At 42.2% G+C, this 14,135-nt stretch overlaps 1 protein-coding gene across 8 annotated transcripts in view; it reads right to left on the reverse strand.

Annotated features, from left to right (window-relative positions):
* Positions 1–11,673: 11,673 nt before the first annotated feature.
* LOC5570026 (optomotor-blind protein) overlaps positions 11,674–14,135 on the reverse strand; it is a 425,795-nt gene continuing 423,333 nt past the window's right edge. For 7 of the 8 annotated variants that reach the window (XM_021848470.1, XM_021848474.1, XM_021848469.1 and 4 more), the window contains 2 exons: positions 12,897–13,111; positions 11,674–12,823 (listed from right to left, as the gene is read on the reverse strand). In XM_021848470.1, coding sequence (XP_021704162.1) covers positions 12,012–12,823; positions 12,897–13,111 — 1,027 coding nt within the window. In that variant the 3' untranslated portion in view covers positions 11,674–12,011. Of the gene's footprint in view, positions 12,824–12,896; positions 13,133–14,135 lie in introns of all 8 variants that reach the window. The other variant, XM_021848471.1, reaches the window with a different exon arrangement.

Consider the following 14,135-nt stretch of genomic DNA (forward strand, 5'->3'; position numbering starts at 1 on the left):
AAGAGGTGCTTCGAGTATGTAGCATCGAGCAGTGCGGCCGTTTTCTTCCACTGGAACTAGTGGACAATCTCTGTTGCCGAGAGGAAATAGGAGGACCACAGAGAGCGAGCGGGAGCGAGCTTAGGAAAGCAATCAACAGAAGTTATTAAATTGATATTTTATTTGCAACTACATTGCACATATTCACTTTTTTTCGTTTGAAAATTCTGAACGATTATATGACATTCAATCAATGGTGCAATAAAAGCCTTCTTCAATTGAATGTGAAAAAATGTAATTCAATATCCTTTAGCAGAAAGCGTAGTATACCTAACACAACAGTCTACCTAGGGAATCAACTAGTAGAAAAATGCGTAAGAATAAGAGATTTAGGAGTGATTTTAGATTCCAAAGTTACTTTTATAGATCACTATAATACAATTATCAACACGACAAACAAGATGTTAGCATTTATAAAACGATTTAGCTATAATTTTCACGATCCATACACTATAAAAACATTATACATAACCTATGTGCGTTCAATTTTAGAATACTGTAGCATAGTTTGGTCACCATTTTCATCAACCCATGAAAATCGTATAGAATCAGTTCAAAACCAATTTCTGTTGTTCGCACTTCGAAAATTAGGTTGGACAAGGTTACCTCTACCATCTTATGAAGCACGATGCATGCTCATTAATATTCAAACATTGAAGAAACGTCGCGAATTTGCAATGGTCTCGTTCGTAAACGATATAGTTTCGCATCGTATTGACTCGATGACACTTTTATCAAAATTAAATGTTTATGCTTTTTCAAGACAACTGCGAAGTCGTAGTATTTTTTATACAAACCATCACCTCACAAATTATGCCAAATTTGAGCCTTTAAATCAAATAATGTCTGTTTACAATAAACATTGCGAAACCATTGACTTTACTATGACGAAATCGGAACTAAAACAAAAATTTATGTCATATCAAAACTCGAACTAGATTAAGAAAATAACGTTTTCAAACTATATAATATTAAGTGTAAAATTGTAACAAAATGGTCTACTTCTGATTGACGACATGAAATAAATAAATAAATAAACAAAACAATCATTGAGAACTATCACTAAAAATGGAGGAGACAATAAAAATGTGTTCAACCCAAATGAAAAATAAAGCCTGCCTACAAAATAATGGTTAAGCTGTTGAAAATATTATTTTGTTTTATCAATAGGATTCTAAATATTTTAACGAAATCAGTTGAGGTTGATGTCGAAATACGTGTATCTGTCAAAGGAAACAAACTCTAGTGGAATTAAATGGTATAGGGAAAGTGTACCAGTTATGGCCATAGTGGTTCCCTATTTGGCCATATGTGAAATTTTGACAACCTTCACATTTTAAATCTTTTTGAATGTTTTAACATCAAGATATATCTTAAATCTAACTTCTACAACACACAAACATTTTCAAAATTTGAAGACATTAAAGTAATCACGTATGGCGAAATAGGGAACCACTATGTCCATAACTGGTACACCTACCCTAGTACTGAATTCCGTTTACATTTATTTATAGGCATTCTACTAAACAGTTCAAAGATTTATTATCAATGAAATGTTATATTAATTTTATAACTCGTAGGAGTAGGTCCTTGCAACTACTATGGGAATTTTTCACGCTCAAATAACAGATAATCTACAATAAACTTGAAATAATTGTTAGGAATGGCGGCAAACCAGGAACTGACTCAAATACTTGTTGTTTGATGAGGGGGACTTTAACCCGAAGGGCATTCGTCCCATCTCAAATACTGCTTGTCATGATTTTAATAACTCGCAATCAAACCAAATTTGTCTATAATTATTTTTCAGACAATTAGGGCATTGAAAAATCATTAGGTGCAAAAAATAATTTTAGCCATGATTGACCCAAATTACTCCTGCTTGCGTCGCCGGATCCCGACATCAGGGTCGCGCCGCGAGAAAGAGGGATACATTTCGGAATGCCACCCGCGGATCGGCTCAGGGACAAGTGGCAGCGGATCATTAATCATATTGCTTGTTATGTTGCTGGGAGTTTTTCTTTCATAATGCAAAGAGACGGGTGTGTTTCAAATTTTTAGTCATAATATTTTTAATTTATTTCTTAAAATAGTTTGTTTTTGTCATAAATTTACTTTTCAATTATTGCTCTTTTGCGACTTACAAAAATAGTCTAGATTTTGTTCATTTTATTTCTTGTGTTTTGTGTTTGTGATTGCAAGCAGGTTGAGAGGCCCACCACAATGTACTGTTTAGCAGAGTTTTGCTCCGCCTGTTCAGTGTAAGTTGATCGGCGTTTGTGTCTCTGGCTGTTCAAAAACGCTCAAAGGAAGGTCTGAAACAATCTCTAATTTACCGTAGTATTGCTTGTAACATAAGTAAAAAAATGAAGGATTTGTATCACTCCTGGGAACTTTGTCTCTGACGGATGACGGCAATAATAAAACAAATGAAAACTATTAATCAATAAATTATCACACTTTCTTGTTTTTTTAGTTAGTATTCTATAATTAAAAGTCATACTCTGGGTTCATCTGTGATTGATTGCTGCTATCTCTTTTCTCTCTTGTTCTATAACTATAATATATTCCTGCGATTAGTTGCTTGCTTTTCTGTAATGTTTTGTTTGACTTATCACGCTAAAAATTCAGATCACTGAATGGAAAATCTACACGTAGCCAACAAAAAGAAAGCTAATTCCCGAGGAGATGTGGGATAGTTTTTTGCAGACTTCTGTTTCCGTTTAATGAACAACGGGAAAGTGGAATTAACTAATGAAAACTTACGTGAGTGGGAGAACAAATAATAAATAACTTATCAGCTCTGGTAAACTCATGGTGAAGAGATTGTGTAATAACATAATTATGGTTTTGTAACTCTAGATCATTTCCGTATGTGGTTATGCGACACTCGCTTTGAGCGAGCCTCCTGCCATGCATTTGTGTAATTTGCGGGCCTTTTGAGTTTTGCGATTTGTTCTGCTGGTTGCACTCTGTTTATTCCTTTTGTGAAGGGAAATTGATTTGTTTTGTGTTGAACTGCAATTTTGCTGTTTTGAAAACGATCGATTCAATTCTACTGCTTTACTTTTGCGTGAGTTTGTGTGTGTGAGTTTGAATGGATGATAAATTCATAAAGTCATGTACGATGCTATGTAGTTTTAACTATTCAATGAAGTTTTCTTGTTCTGAGAAAAAAGATCGAACGCCAGTATTATACCATTCAATATGTTTTTAACCTTTTTTCTGTGTAGTTAAAATGATAAGATATAATAACTATACATAATGTACAACTTTTTCTTCAATCGTGGGAGCATGATTTGATTAATTTGCACTGAAATGAATGATGGGAATAGTGAAAATCTTTTCTAATAGAACATTGTAACATTTGTAAGAGTTTGGTAAATGCTAGGCATGACGTACCATTTCTAAATTATTATGAGGTTGACGTACCATTTCTAAATTATTATGAGGTAACACTTATTCCTATTTCCTCACGAAACCGACTCGAGTACGAACATTCTTAGGGAAGATCAGGTAGGCAACCAACATCGGAGAGAACTTTGGTCGTATGCTGACACGAAAGGAGGATTGCTTCTGCAAACTTGAGTGTCTGTTCTCTATGTAGAAAGCAGCTGGTTATCGTCCGAGCATCAGGGACAGCCTGAAACTCAAGCTTGGAATATCAAGGGTATTTTATCACATCCTTCAAGCCAGCCGTAGAAAATCAAGCAACGAAAAATCAACAAGAGAATATGGAGCGAAATAAACGGCGAAGACCAGAACAGAACTAATTATTGTAAGCTCATTACGAAGATCTGTGAATCCCTCAACTTTATCAGAGGCACACACAAACCATCCGATGCATTGAAAGATGCTGCAAGAGGTGTGTTGGGTGGGCTCAATGGTAGTAAAGGTCAGAGGTGATCATACCATCTACCAGAGCTGCGGTAATACACACTTTCCGAGAACGGTTTTTATAATGATGGGCCTTGTAGACGCACGGGATCGGATGCGTATTTTTGCCCAGCTTGAATGAAAATACGATCAGGAGATCTAAACTCTCTGGTGACTAACGGAAACGACTCACAACTGATTAGCATTTCTACCCCTATTCGCAGTATTCGGACTTCCGATATAACCGTGGGGCGCAGCGAGCTAGGTGATTCACCAAGACCTGGAGAGAGTGGGTCACAGTTGAGGATGGTGAGAAGCGGTCATGAACCGAGTGAATTGGCGAAATATTGTTGGCGAGGTTTTATCAAGCTGATCGATGTAAAAACAAAGAAATACTGTTATAAGGTTTCAACGTTTTGAGGTTAACATGTACCCGACGAAACACGTGGCAAATGTACAAATGAAATTGAAACTGCGATAAGAAAGCACGTGCTACGGTGCGGATCGAACCCACGACTCCCTATTCGCTAGGACGCTTGAAGGCGAACTGAACTCGATTACCCCAAAGCACATGGGATCATCATTTCTACAGCATGCGCCCAGCATCTTGAGCAATCGTTGCCGGAAAAGGAGCTGCAGTAGCCATCATCGTTGCAGACGAGAACATGATTTTGAACGACGTCCACACAACTATTGATTCGGCGAGGAGTGTGGAGCTTGGGCAGCAAAGAACTCGCCATACCGTGGTCGGTAGACCTACCTATTCCAGGAGAAAGACACCACGTGAAGGAAGCGAGAGGTGGAGACATGTAGCTGCTGTACTGTGCTCAAGAAACGCGTAAGATTCATCAAATGCTCAACGCATTTCAGCAAAGGCGCGTGAATTCTTATCGCGTGTGGCAAAACGGTGAGTCGACAACTAGGAAGGAGCGTGCAACACGGCTCTGGTCCGCACAAGTTCCTACCTCACGCTTCCACGGGCTAAACGAGGGTTGCGCACTGGTAGTGCAGCCTGGGAATTGTTGTCCTTCTGACATCAACTAGATTGAATAGGGTACGTCTCGAGCGTCTATTCACCAGGAGGTACGACTCAAACGGCGTCTGTTCTGGTATCCAGCGGCTGAGCAGGAAATGCTGAATCGCGCACAGCTAAATCCAAGTGGTAGCCCTATCAGCGCGATCGTCCTAGTGTTAGTTGGGACGTTAAACAGAGCTGGCACGACGAGGCTCCGGCAAGACAGGAGTCCCAATAAGCCAGCCGTAAAAAACATTATTGCGAATAACATAGGAGAAAATATGAGCCCGAACAATCGGGAAAGACCCATGCGACGAACTAAGGATTACGGTTGGAAACTTGGAATATGGAACTGAAAGCCACTTGGTTTCACAGGTTGCGACAGGTTGATTTATGGTGAACTACATCCCCATAACTTCGATATCGTGGCGCTGCAGGAACTTCGAGCGGCTACCTTCGACCATAGCTGTGGCACCAGATGAGGATAAAAGGCCGTTTCTTCAACTACAGCATTATCAACGTACACTGTCCACACAAAGGGAGACCTGACGACCAGAAGGACAGGTTTTACGCGCAGCTGGAGCAGTTATACGACGGACGCTCGCCGCGTGACGTGAAAATCGTTATCGATGACATGAACGCACAGCTAGGACGAGTGGAGATGTACATACCGGTAATCGGGCGGAACAGCCTGCACGCCGTATCGTACTTTACAACCTTCTTCCCTCGCAAAGACATCCATAAGGGCACCTGGAGATCAAACGATAATCAAACCGAAAATCAAATCTACCACGTTTTATTCGATGAAAATTGTTCTCCGACATCACTAGTTTTCGCTCATACCACAGTGCAAATCTAGGTTCGGACAACTACTTAGTTGCTGTATGTATACGCTCAAAACTTTCAACGATGATTAACTCAAAATCGATCGACTACGAAACTCAGAAGTACCCTAAGAGTACGCGCAGCAGTTGGAAGAGGCCCTACTAACGTAAGAGCAGCTTGGCGCCGCCACGCTTGAAGATTGCTGGAGGTACATCCGACCCGCCATCCGAATCAGAGAGGTACATCCGACCCGCCTCCGAATCAGAGAAACGAATGGTTCGACGGCGAATGCGAGCAGTTGAAGAATGAGAAGAATGCTGCATAGGCGAGAATGCTAGAACACCGCACGAGAGCGAACGAGATGAACAGACAAAACTCGATCTCCCGAAGAAAGAAGCGCCGGCAAGAAGAACGAGATCACGAAGCGATGGAAGAGCTTTTTTGCGCTAAGGACTCACGGAAGTTTTACGAGAAGTTGATTCATTCGCGCAAAGGCTTTGTGCAACAAGCCGACAAGAGATCTTGACAGAAATCTCCGCACGAACGAACGTGAGGTGGTTGAAAGGTGGCGGCAGCACTTCGGCGAGCACCTTAATAGTGATGTGGCACGGAAGTTACTTTGGAAGCACGCGCGGAGCACGGAAGACTTCAGCAACCAGATCTCTAAGAGGTAGAAACGGATATTGGATGGTTGAAAAACAACAAAGCCGCTGGAGTGGACCAAGCTACTGGTGATGCACTAATCGAACGTGTAACAACGGACCAGATATTCGCCATCCACCAGGTGTTGCAGAAATGCCGTGAACGCCATGTACCCACACATCATTTGTTCATCGATCAGCTATGGCAGATTATGCACGAATACGGTTTTCCGGACAAACAGATAAGATTGATCAAGGCGACTTAGTAGCGAGTGTTGTGTGTAGTCAGAGTGTTAGGGACACTCTCGAGTCTCTTCGAATCTCGCAGCGGGTTACGGCGGAGTGATGACCTTACGTGTTTACTGTTCAACATTGCGTTGCGTAATTGGTTTCACCGACGACATTAATATTGTTGCACGCAACATGATGATATGATGGTGGATTAGGGCGGTTCAACATTTAAAAATGTTTGAAAATCCAATCTCTCATATGCTCCTTACCATCCATACCATAAAAATAGTGTTCTGTGAAATTTTCAGCTTTCAAGGTGGTGATTTAAAGGTGGCCCAAAGACAATATAGGTTTGTATGGAAATTACTATGGAGAAATTTTGAGGTATGTTCCAAACACGGTAGTTCTGTAATATTAATACAAACTTATTATCCCATATTGAAAACTCGTTCTTCAAACCATAATGAAGAAATTTGCTAAAGAGAGAAATTCAATCCGAAGGATAGCAGAAGAGATATCCATGAGTTTGTTTGCTATTACACCCGATTCTGTTTTTGCACGGATTTTTTTTACACGGTCGTGCAAAAAAAGTTTCCATACATTTTTTTCCGACAAAACCTTATTTTTGCATGAAACGTCGAGAAATGGTGTAACTTTTTTTGCACGGTTTTTGAAATTTTGAACTGAAAACTTTTTTTGCACGGTACGCATCCCCCGTGCAAAAACAGAATCGGGTGTATTTAGCTTGATATGGGATTATAGCCCTGCAAACATGTACAAAAATCCCAAACAAAATTAGCTCAAAAGGGATTTGTTTCTTCAGCAACATCCTTCATTAAAGTTTGAAGAATGAGTTTTCAATATGGGATGATAAGTTTCTACTTACATTACAGTACTAGAGTGTTTGGAACATTTCTCTAAATTTCTCCATAGTAATTTCCATATAAACCTACTTTGTCTTTGAGCCACCTTTAAATCACCACCTAGAGAGCTGAAAATTTCACAGAACACTATTTTTGTGGTTAGGATGGTAAGGAGCATATGGGAGATTGGATTTTCAAACCTTTTTAAATTTTGAATTGCCCTAATGGTGGATACGTACATTTGACTAAGCGCTGAAGCTAGATGACTCGGACTTAACATCAATGTGTTGATGACGAAGTATATGATAGCAAGGAGTTCAAGAGAAGGCATGGCACGCCCTATCCCCTCCCTCCTCGTGAGTTCATATAGACTGTGATAAAATCGAGGTTATCGGTGAATTCGTGTACCTGGGCTCACTGGTGACAGCTGACAATGCAGGCTCCATCCCATTACCCCGAACGCCATTACCCCGAACGCCACTACCCCGAACGCCATTACCCCGAATGGGTCACTAACCCGAAAGCCATTACCCCGAATGGGTCATTACCCCGAACGCCACTACCCCGAATGAGCCATTACCCCGAATAGTATGAGATACAGTATAGTATCTGGTTTTGCGTGCAAAAATGCGTCTCTAATGAAGGCTGGTAATTAATGGCACGTAAAATTCGTCGGTGGGGCCCAGATAGCCGTAGCAGTAAACGCGCAGTTATTCAGCAAGACCAAGCTGAGGGTCGTGGGTTCGAATCCCACCGGTCGAGGATCTTTTCGGGTTGGAAATTTTATCGACTTCCCAGGACATAGAGTATCTTCGTACCTGCCACCTGCCACCTGCTCTCAGTTAATAACTGTGGAAGTGCTCATAAGAACTGAGCTAAGCTGAGAAGCAGGCTCTGTCCCAGTGGGGACGTAACGCCAGAAATAAGAAGAAAATTCGTCGGTAAAATGTTCATCATATATTTTCCCTTCTTTCATATGCCAGCTATTCTTTCAAAATATCTTGATGGCAACTATATTCTTCTCATTCTTTCTGAGACAGTGCCTGTTTATCAGCTCAGTGGGCACCTTCGCAATTCAAGGGTTCATTCACAAATTTCATTTCGCCAAAAATTGCCATTTTTAACACCTACCCACCCCCTCGTACTCTTTTTTGAGTGGAAATTCTACATATTGTGAATGGGCTGTAACATTTTGAGGACAACCACCCACAAACTTTTTTGCTCCCTTCAGCGTTACGAAATTTGTGAATGGGCTTCAATAAAATAAGCCTTTTATTGACTGAAAGGAATTCGAATCCATAACCCTCAATATGGTGTTGCTTAACAGATGCGTAATCACCGGTATTTGGACTTGTTGGTGGTGTTCATATTTCAATTTTATTTTTGAACAAATATTTTTCTTTCTTATGAATAAAGGTTGTGTCATAGCATCACGTTGCTACAGTGAATGATCATTCACGTCATAGCTGCAAACATTTCACCAGAAATTTGCCCTTCTTTTTTAAATAGGCTGTTCTTTCACGATTTTGTTGGATAAGCTAGTCACTAATATTTCCCTATAGAACAGCTTTTTATATAGGAATATATCTTGAAGGCATTCACTAAAGTGATTCCTGCTATAATTCTAATCGGAAATTTTCCCTTTCTTTTATCTTCTTGTATTAAAACAGACAGGTCTCTTATGGATTTACTCACCACTTTTCTGCCATCATCATTTCTTCATTATCTTGAATCCAAAAATTATTTTTTTTTTGTGGATATCTCACAGAAATTCAAATTAATGATCCCACAAATCAACAAAAGTTCTTACTGTAGCGTCAATCAGAGGCCGCCGATTTTTCTAACATGTACAAGTGCGATAGCGGAACGGTAGTTTATTAGGTTGGTTTTTAGGCGGGTTTCATAGAACAACACTTGCAGCGACTATCTCAGGGTGAACTTCCATTACCATCGTTTACGAAACAAAATCTTTAAGAAAATCTAAATCTTGTTGCCCGACACCTATAAAAATGAGTAAAGGAAGTGGCTACCGACGTCCAATAAGAGACTTAACTACATCCTAATTTTGTACATATTATAGCTATTCTTCTCATAATAAATTCACCCTTCTTTTCGAAATAGGCTGTTCTTCAGAGGATTGCAATGTGGCTGTGTGAATCTTCCCAAAATTAGAGGACGAAACTTAGTGTGTAAAAATTATTTGCTGAACAACTAGCTGCTTTTTTATCTTCTAATATTTGAAAAATACATTTTTGACCCAAACTCGTGAAATACTCAAAAGGAATCGTACAATTATCTCCCCACTCTCTAACTAGAATATGTCTCAAAATGTTACCCATTCGGGGTAGTGGCGTTCGGGGTAATGACCCATTCGGGGTAATGGCTTTCGGGGTAATGGCGTTCGGGGTAGTGGCATTCGGGGTAGTGGCGTTTGGGGTAGTGTCATAGAATCGACAATGCATCATCGCAGAGACGCATCGTTGCTGGAAGTCATGCCTACTTTGGCCTCCGCAGAACTTTTCGATCAACCAAAGTTCGACATCGCACGAAGTTAACCATCTACAAGACGCTGATTAGACATGGGCACGAAACATGGTCGCGACCTTGATATTTTCGAACGGAAGGTGTTGCGGACCATCTACGGTGGAGTGCAGATAGAAGACAAAATTTGGAGAAGGCGGGTGAACCATTAATTGCACCAGATGGGAGATCCAACGATGACCTCGCAAAAATTGGAAGGATGCGATGGGCCTGGCTTTTGCCGACCGGCAAAATACGACGTGGTGCGCAGCGAGCAAGATGGATCGATAAAATTGAAGACGATATGTGGACCCTTTGCAGAATGTGTGGCTGACGACGGGCAGCCATGGACCGAGACGAATTGAGACGTCTCCTACGGACAGCAGGGGCTACCCAGGCCGTAGTCTGACTGGTAAGATAAGGTAAGCCGTATCGCGTGCCGAAATCTGTATAGATAACAATGGAAGTATTTAATCGAACGGACGTGATTGAAATGTAAAAGGAGCACTACAACGAACACTTGAATGGCTCTGAGGGCATAGGTAGAGGCAGGGTTCAAGGCAGTTGAAAAAAATGTATTTTAAATGCATTCTTCAAAGTGTTATTCCATATAATATTCCGCAATCTTTGACATGTAGTTAACAAGTCAATGTGTTATCAAAGAGATACTTTAGTATAACTACCGAGTTATCGGCTAGATTGACAGTTGATTGACGGCCGAACAGTTGAAAAGTAGGCAGCACTATACTCAATTTCCACATAGAAACCAGCAATACGATTGAAGGGGATACCTTTGAGATGGTGAATTCGTCTACTTTTGATTTCTTCCAATAGCTAGTCGTAAAATACGAAGGCGCATCATTAGTAAAAATCGTGTCTAGGACTAGTGATAGTCCTTTGAGAGCACAAAACTTGAACTGTGCTAGTGAATGGCCTTCAGCTATTGACCGTCGGGTACTCAGAACCTTGAGGAGATGATGTTCGCTTCGGCAAGCACAGAAAGGCGCGTGGAACTCTGCATACGTGATGAACTGCTGATCTGCTCCACTGGATTTGGCGAGTGCGGGACGCAGCTGTGTAATGAATATTTAATATAATATTGCGTTGTAACTCCGTAGAACGTCGTTTACAGCGCACTGATATAACTTAAAGTGATGATTTCTTAATTTTTTCTAGACTTTCCATAACAAAAAAAAATCAACCGAAAAAAAAACGTGCATGCATACCAGACTCTTAAAAAAACGAAATTTCTTGATTCAACACATCCATCGACAATTTATGCTTTTCCCAACTTTCATAAATGCAAATAAAACCATCCATGCTCTCGGTGAAGCGTCCCCTTCGCTGCTTCACTACTCCCAAGCTGGGACACGGTTCTTGCTGTTCACTGTACAACGTATAAATTTACAATAGGTTAATCGACTCTTTGGTAAGTTTTGCGTCCTTTCCTGCTGTCGGACGCAAACTGAACTAAACCTCATCAGTTGCATTTCACGCTGTGCTCAGTACGGACTATTTACAGTACACTAACTTTAGCTGTTTGATGTTTCCTTCTTCCTCCGGCACGACGATTCTCGCCAGTGGTGTGCGCTGCACAGCGGTTCGAGTTTAAAAGTGATCTGTCTGGTTAAAATAATGCTGAAGTTTATATTCCTTCTAATGGTTTTTTTTTTCATTTAACTAACTTTACACAAAAACGAAGGCAGAGGTTTCCATTGACTGTCCTCTGCCGCTGATCGCGTGCACTGACTTTGTTCGGATTGCCGTCCCTTATAGTTTAAGCATAAATATTTGCACAGTAATTCATCTAGATAACAGGTTCTGCTAACATTGCCCATTCGAAACCCCATCCCGCAAGCGAATGATCACGGTTTTTTGTTTTGACGCACAAGAGATTCACATCGCGCTGAATAACTTGCTGGAACTTATTGCCAACTGTCACATGTCCTGGTCGAGTTTTAGGGAGCTGCCCAAGTCACTCACCGGACCGTCCAGGAGTCGTCACTGGTCGTGACTGGCGAGTTGCTGTAGTTTACTGTTCTCCAGGTTGCCGTTGATGTTGTGCTGCACCTCGAGCCCGTTGACCATCTTCTCTATACTCTTCAACTCGGACGGCGAGTTGGAAGGCATAGTGGTGACCATCGATGCTGGCTGAGCTGACGGTGGTATTGCGGTAGCACCAGTCTCGGCTGAGGCCGGAGACGTTGGGTTCTGGGTGGGAGTGGGGGACACTGAGATTGGTCTCGTAGGTGGCGAGTTTGAGGCAGCTCGTGGATGAGGACTACTGCTTAGACTTCGTGGTCCTCCAGAGTTTGATCCGGGCGTGACCGCATCGAATGCCGAACCCATACCGGAACCTGGTAAACTGTATGGCGAGAATCGATGGCCTTTCAGACCGTGCAGTGGCGAGGATGGTGAGTGGCCTGAGTAGTGGCCGAAGAAGGCTGGATGCTGCGCTGCGAGGGCAAGTTGAGCGTTGAACAGCAAACTGGGATTCATTGCTGCGGCTGCGGCTGGATTATGCAGGAGCGAGAGGTGATGCGGCGGGTACAGTCCCGGTGGGTAGAGATACGGTAACAGATGCGGAGGCGGATGGATGGGTGGCCCTACGGAGATATTTGGCGAAGGATATGATGTACCGGCGCTACTCGACGATTCCTTAGGGCTGCCCGAGGTCGGACGAAAGGCACCTGTGCTTCCTGAAACACTATCCGAACAGTTGGAGTCACTTCCGTCGCGTTCGTTCTCGTCGGACTGGAGTCGCCTTCGCATCGCTTCCTCCGCTCGTTGCACGTCTTCAAAGTTGAACCATCCTGTGGAGCGGAAAGGAAAAAATGAGTAGATAAGCAAGATGCCCTAATAGAATAGCCACACTGTGAATATTACCTGCGTGATGCTGCATCTGCTGACTGAGCGAGAGGAGTGGGCTTTGTGGTGGTCCAACAACATCCAGCAGCTTGTCGTCGTCATCTAGGGTTGATATGCTATTCGTTCGGTGGTCCAATCCAGCTGGACCTCGGGAGGAGCTGACGGAGCTTGGGCTGAGTTTGTCCCCGTCGGAACTCCGCTGGCCCATGAGCGACTGCCGAAAGGCGGAACAACTGGAAAGAGGAAAAGAACCACTTGAGAGCAAATTTTAGGAAAAGGTCATAAAGTGGGTCGAGTGCTGCACATTCCGAAGGGGACCAATTTGTACGAATCATAAAACCCAACAATGTGTCAACAGGCAACAAATCACCAAAAATTATCACCCTTCTTCCCTTCTAAGCAACGTTCAAATTAGAGAATGTAACGCTTGAGTTTCCTCCGAAAAGCCAGTCATTAGGAAGTTCACCCTTTGGCGAAGGGTGCTAATGATCGATTTCCCATGCAGATTGCCTTAGGGGTGAATATGATACGCGCGTAGTTAGGAGTCTGAGGGACAACCCTTAAAAATGCGCACAGCAACTCACTCGCACAAAAGGGTGGTGATTCATGCCAAACAAATTGAAATAGTTGTTACATTCTATCTGTCTGGTAGCGTGCGGCGTCGAGATAGGTTTAGGTCGATAATTTATGCACTGGCTCGGTTCGTCTAATGCCCTGCAGTCGGCCAAGCGAGACGCATCATGACTTGGTTGTTTCCTTTCCTTTGCGGCAGAGGCATTTCCCAAAAGTTTGCAAACAGCCATGAATAGACAGTAATCGGAGTACGAAGCTGGATTTGGTGGCTGGATTTTGGACTAATTGAATGATGATGGTTCGTTTTACGGCTGGGTCGCATTGGAGATGCTGTTATTGCTGGTCGATAAGCCACTTTTTGGGCGGAAAGTAAGTGAATGATAAATTGCGTCGTCACGTGACCGGAAGCCGATGGAAGCGTCAGGATTCGAGTGTTTCTTTCGGCACCTTCCGAAATCGAAGTGTTTCGCGTCTTTTTGGGGCGATCATTTTCCACCCATAAAACGGCGTATGATTTTTTTTCGTCGTATGTAAATTGCCGGCCAAAATATATCTAAGCTAGCTCTGTGTCATGAATAAATAATAATTCGAAATGGCGTATGTGCGGTTTAACCCGTTGACTGAACGCACATCAAAGCAAGCGTTCCCTCTTGCGTATTCGGCGACCATAATGTCTATGCCAGT

This window comes from Aedes aegypti, chromosome 3, assembly GCF_002204515.2.
Source record: "Aedes aegypti strain LVP_AGWG chromosome 3, AaegL5.0 Primary Assembly, whole genome shotgun sequence".
Lineage (NCBI taxonomy): Eukaryota > Metazoa > Arthropoda > Insecta > Diptera > Culicidae > Aedes > Aedes aegypti.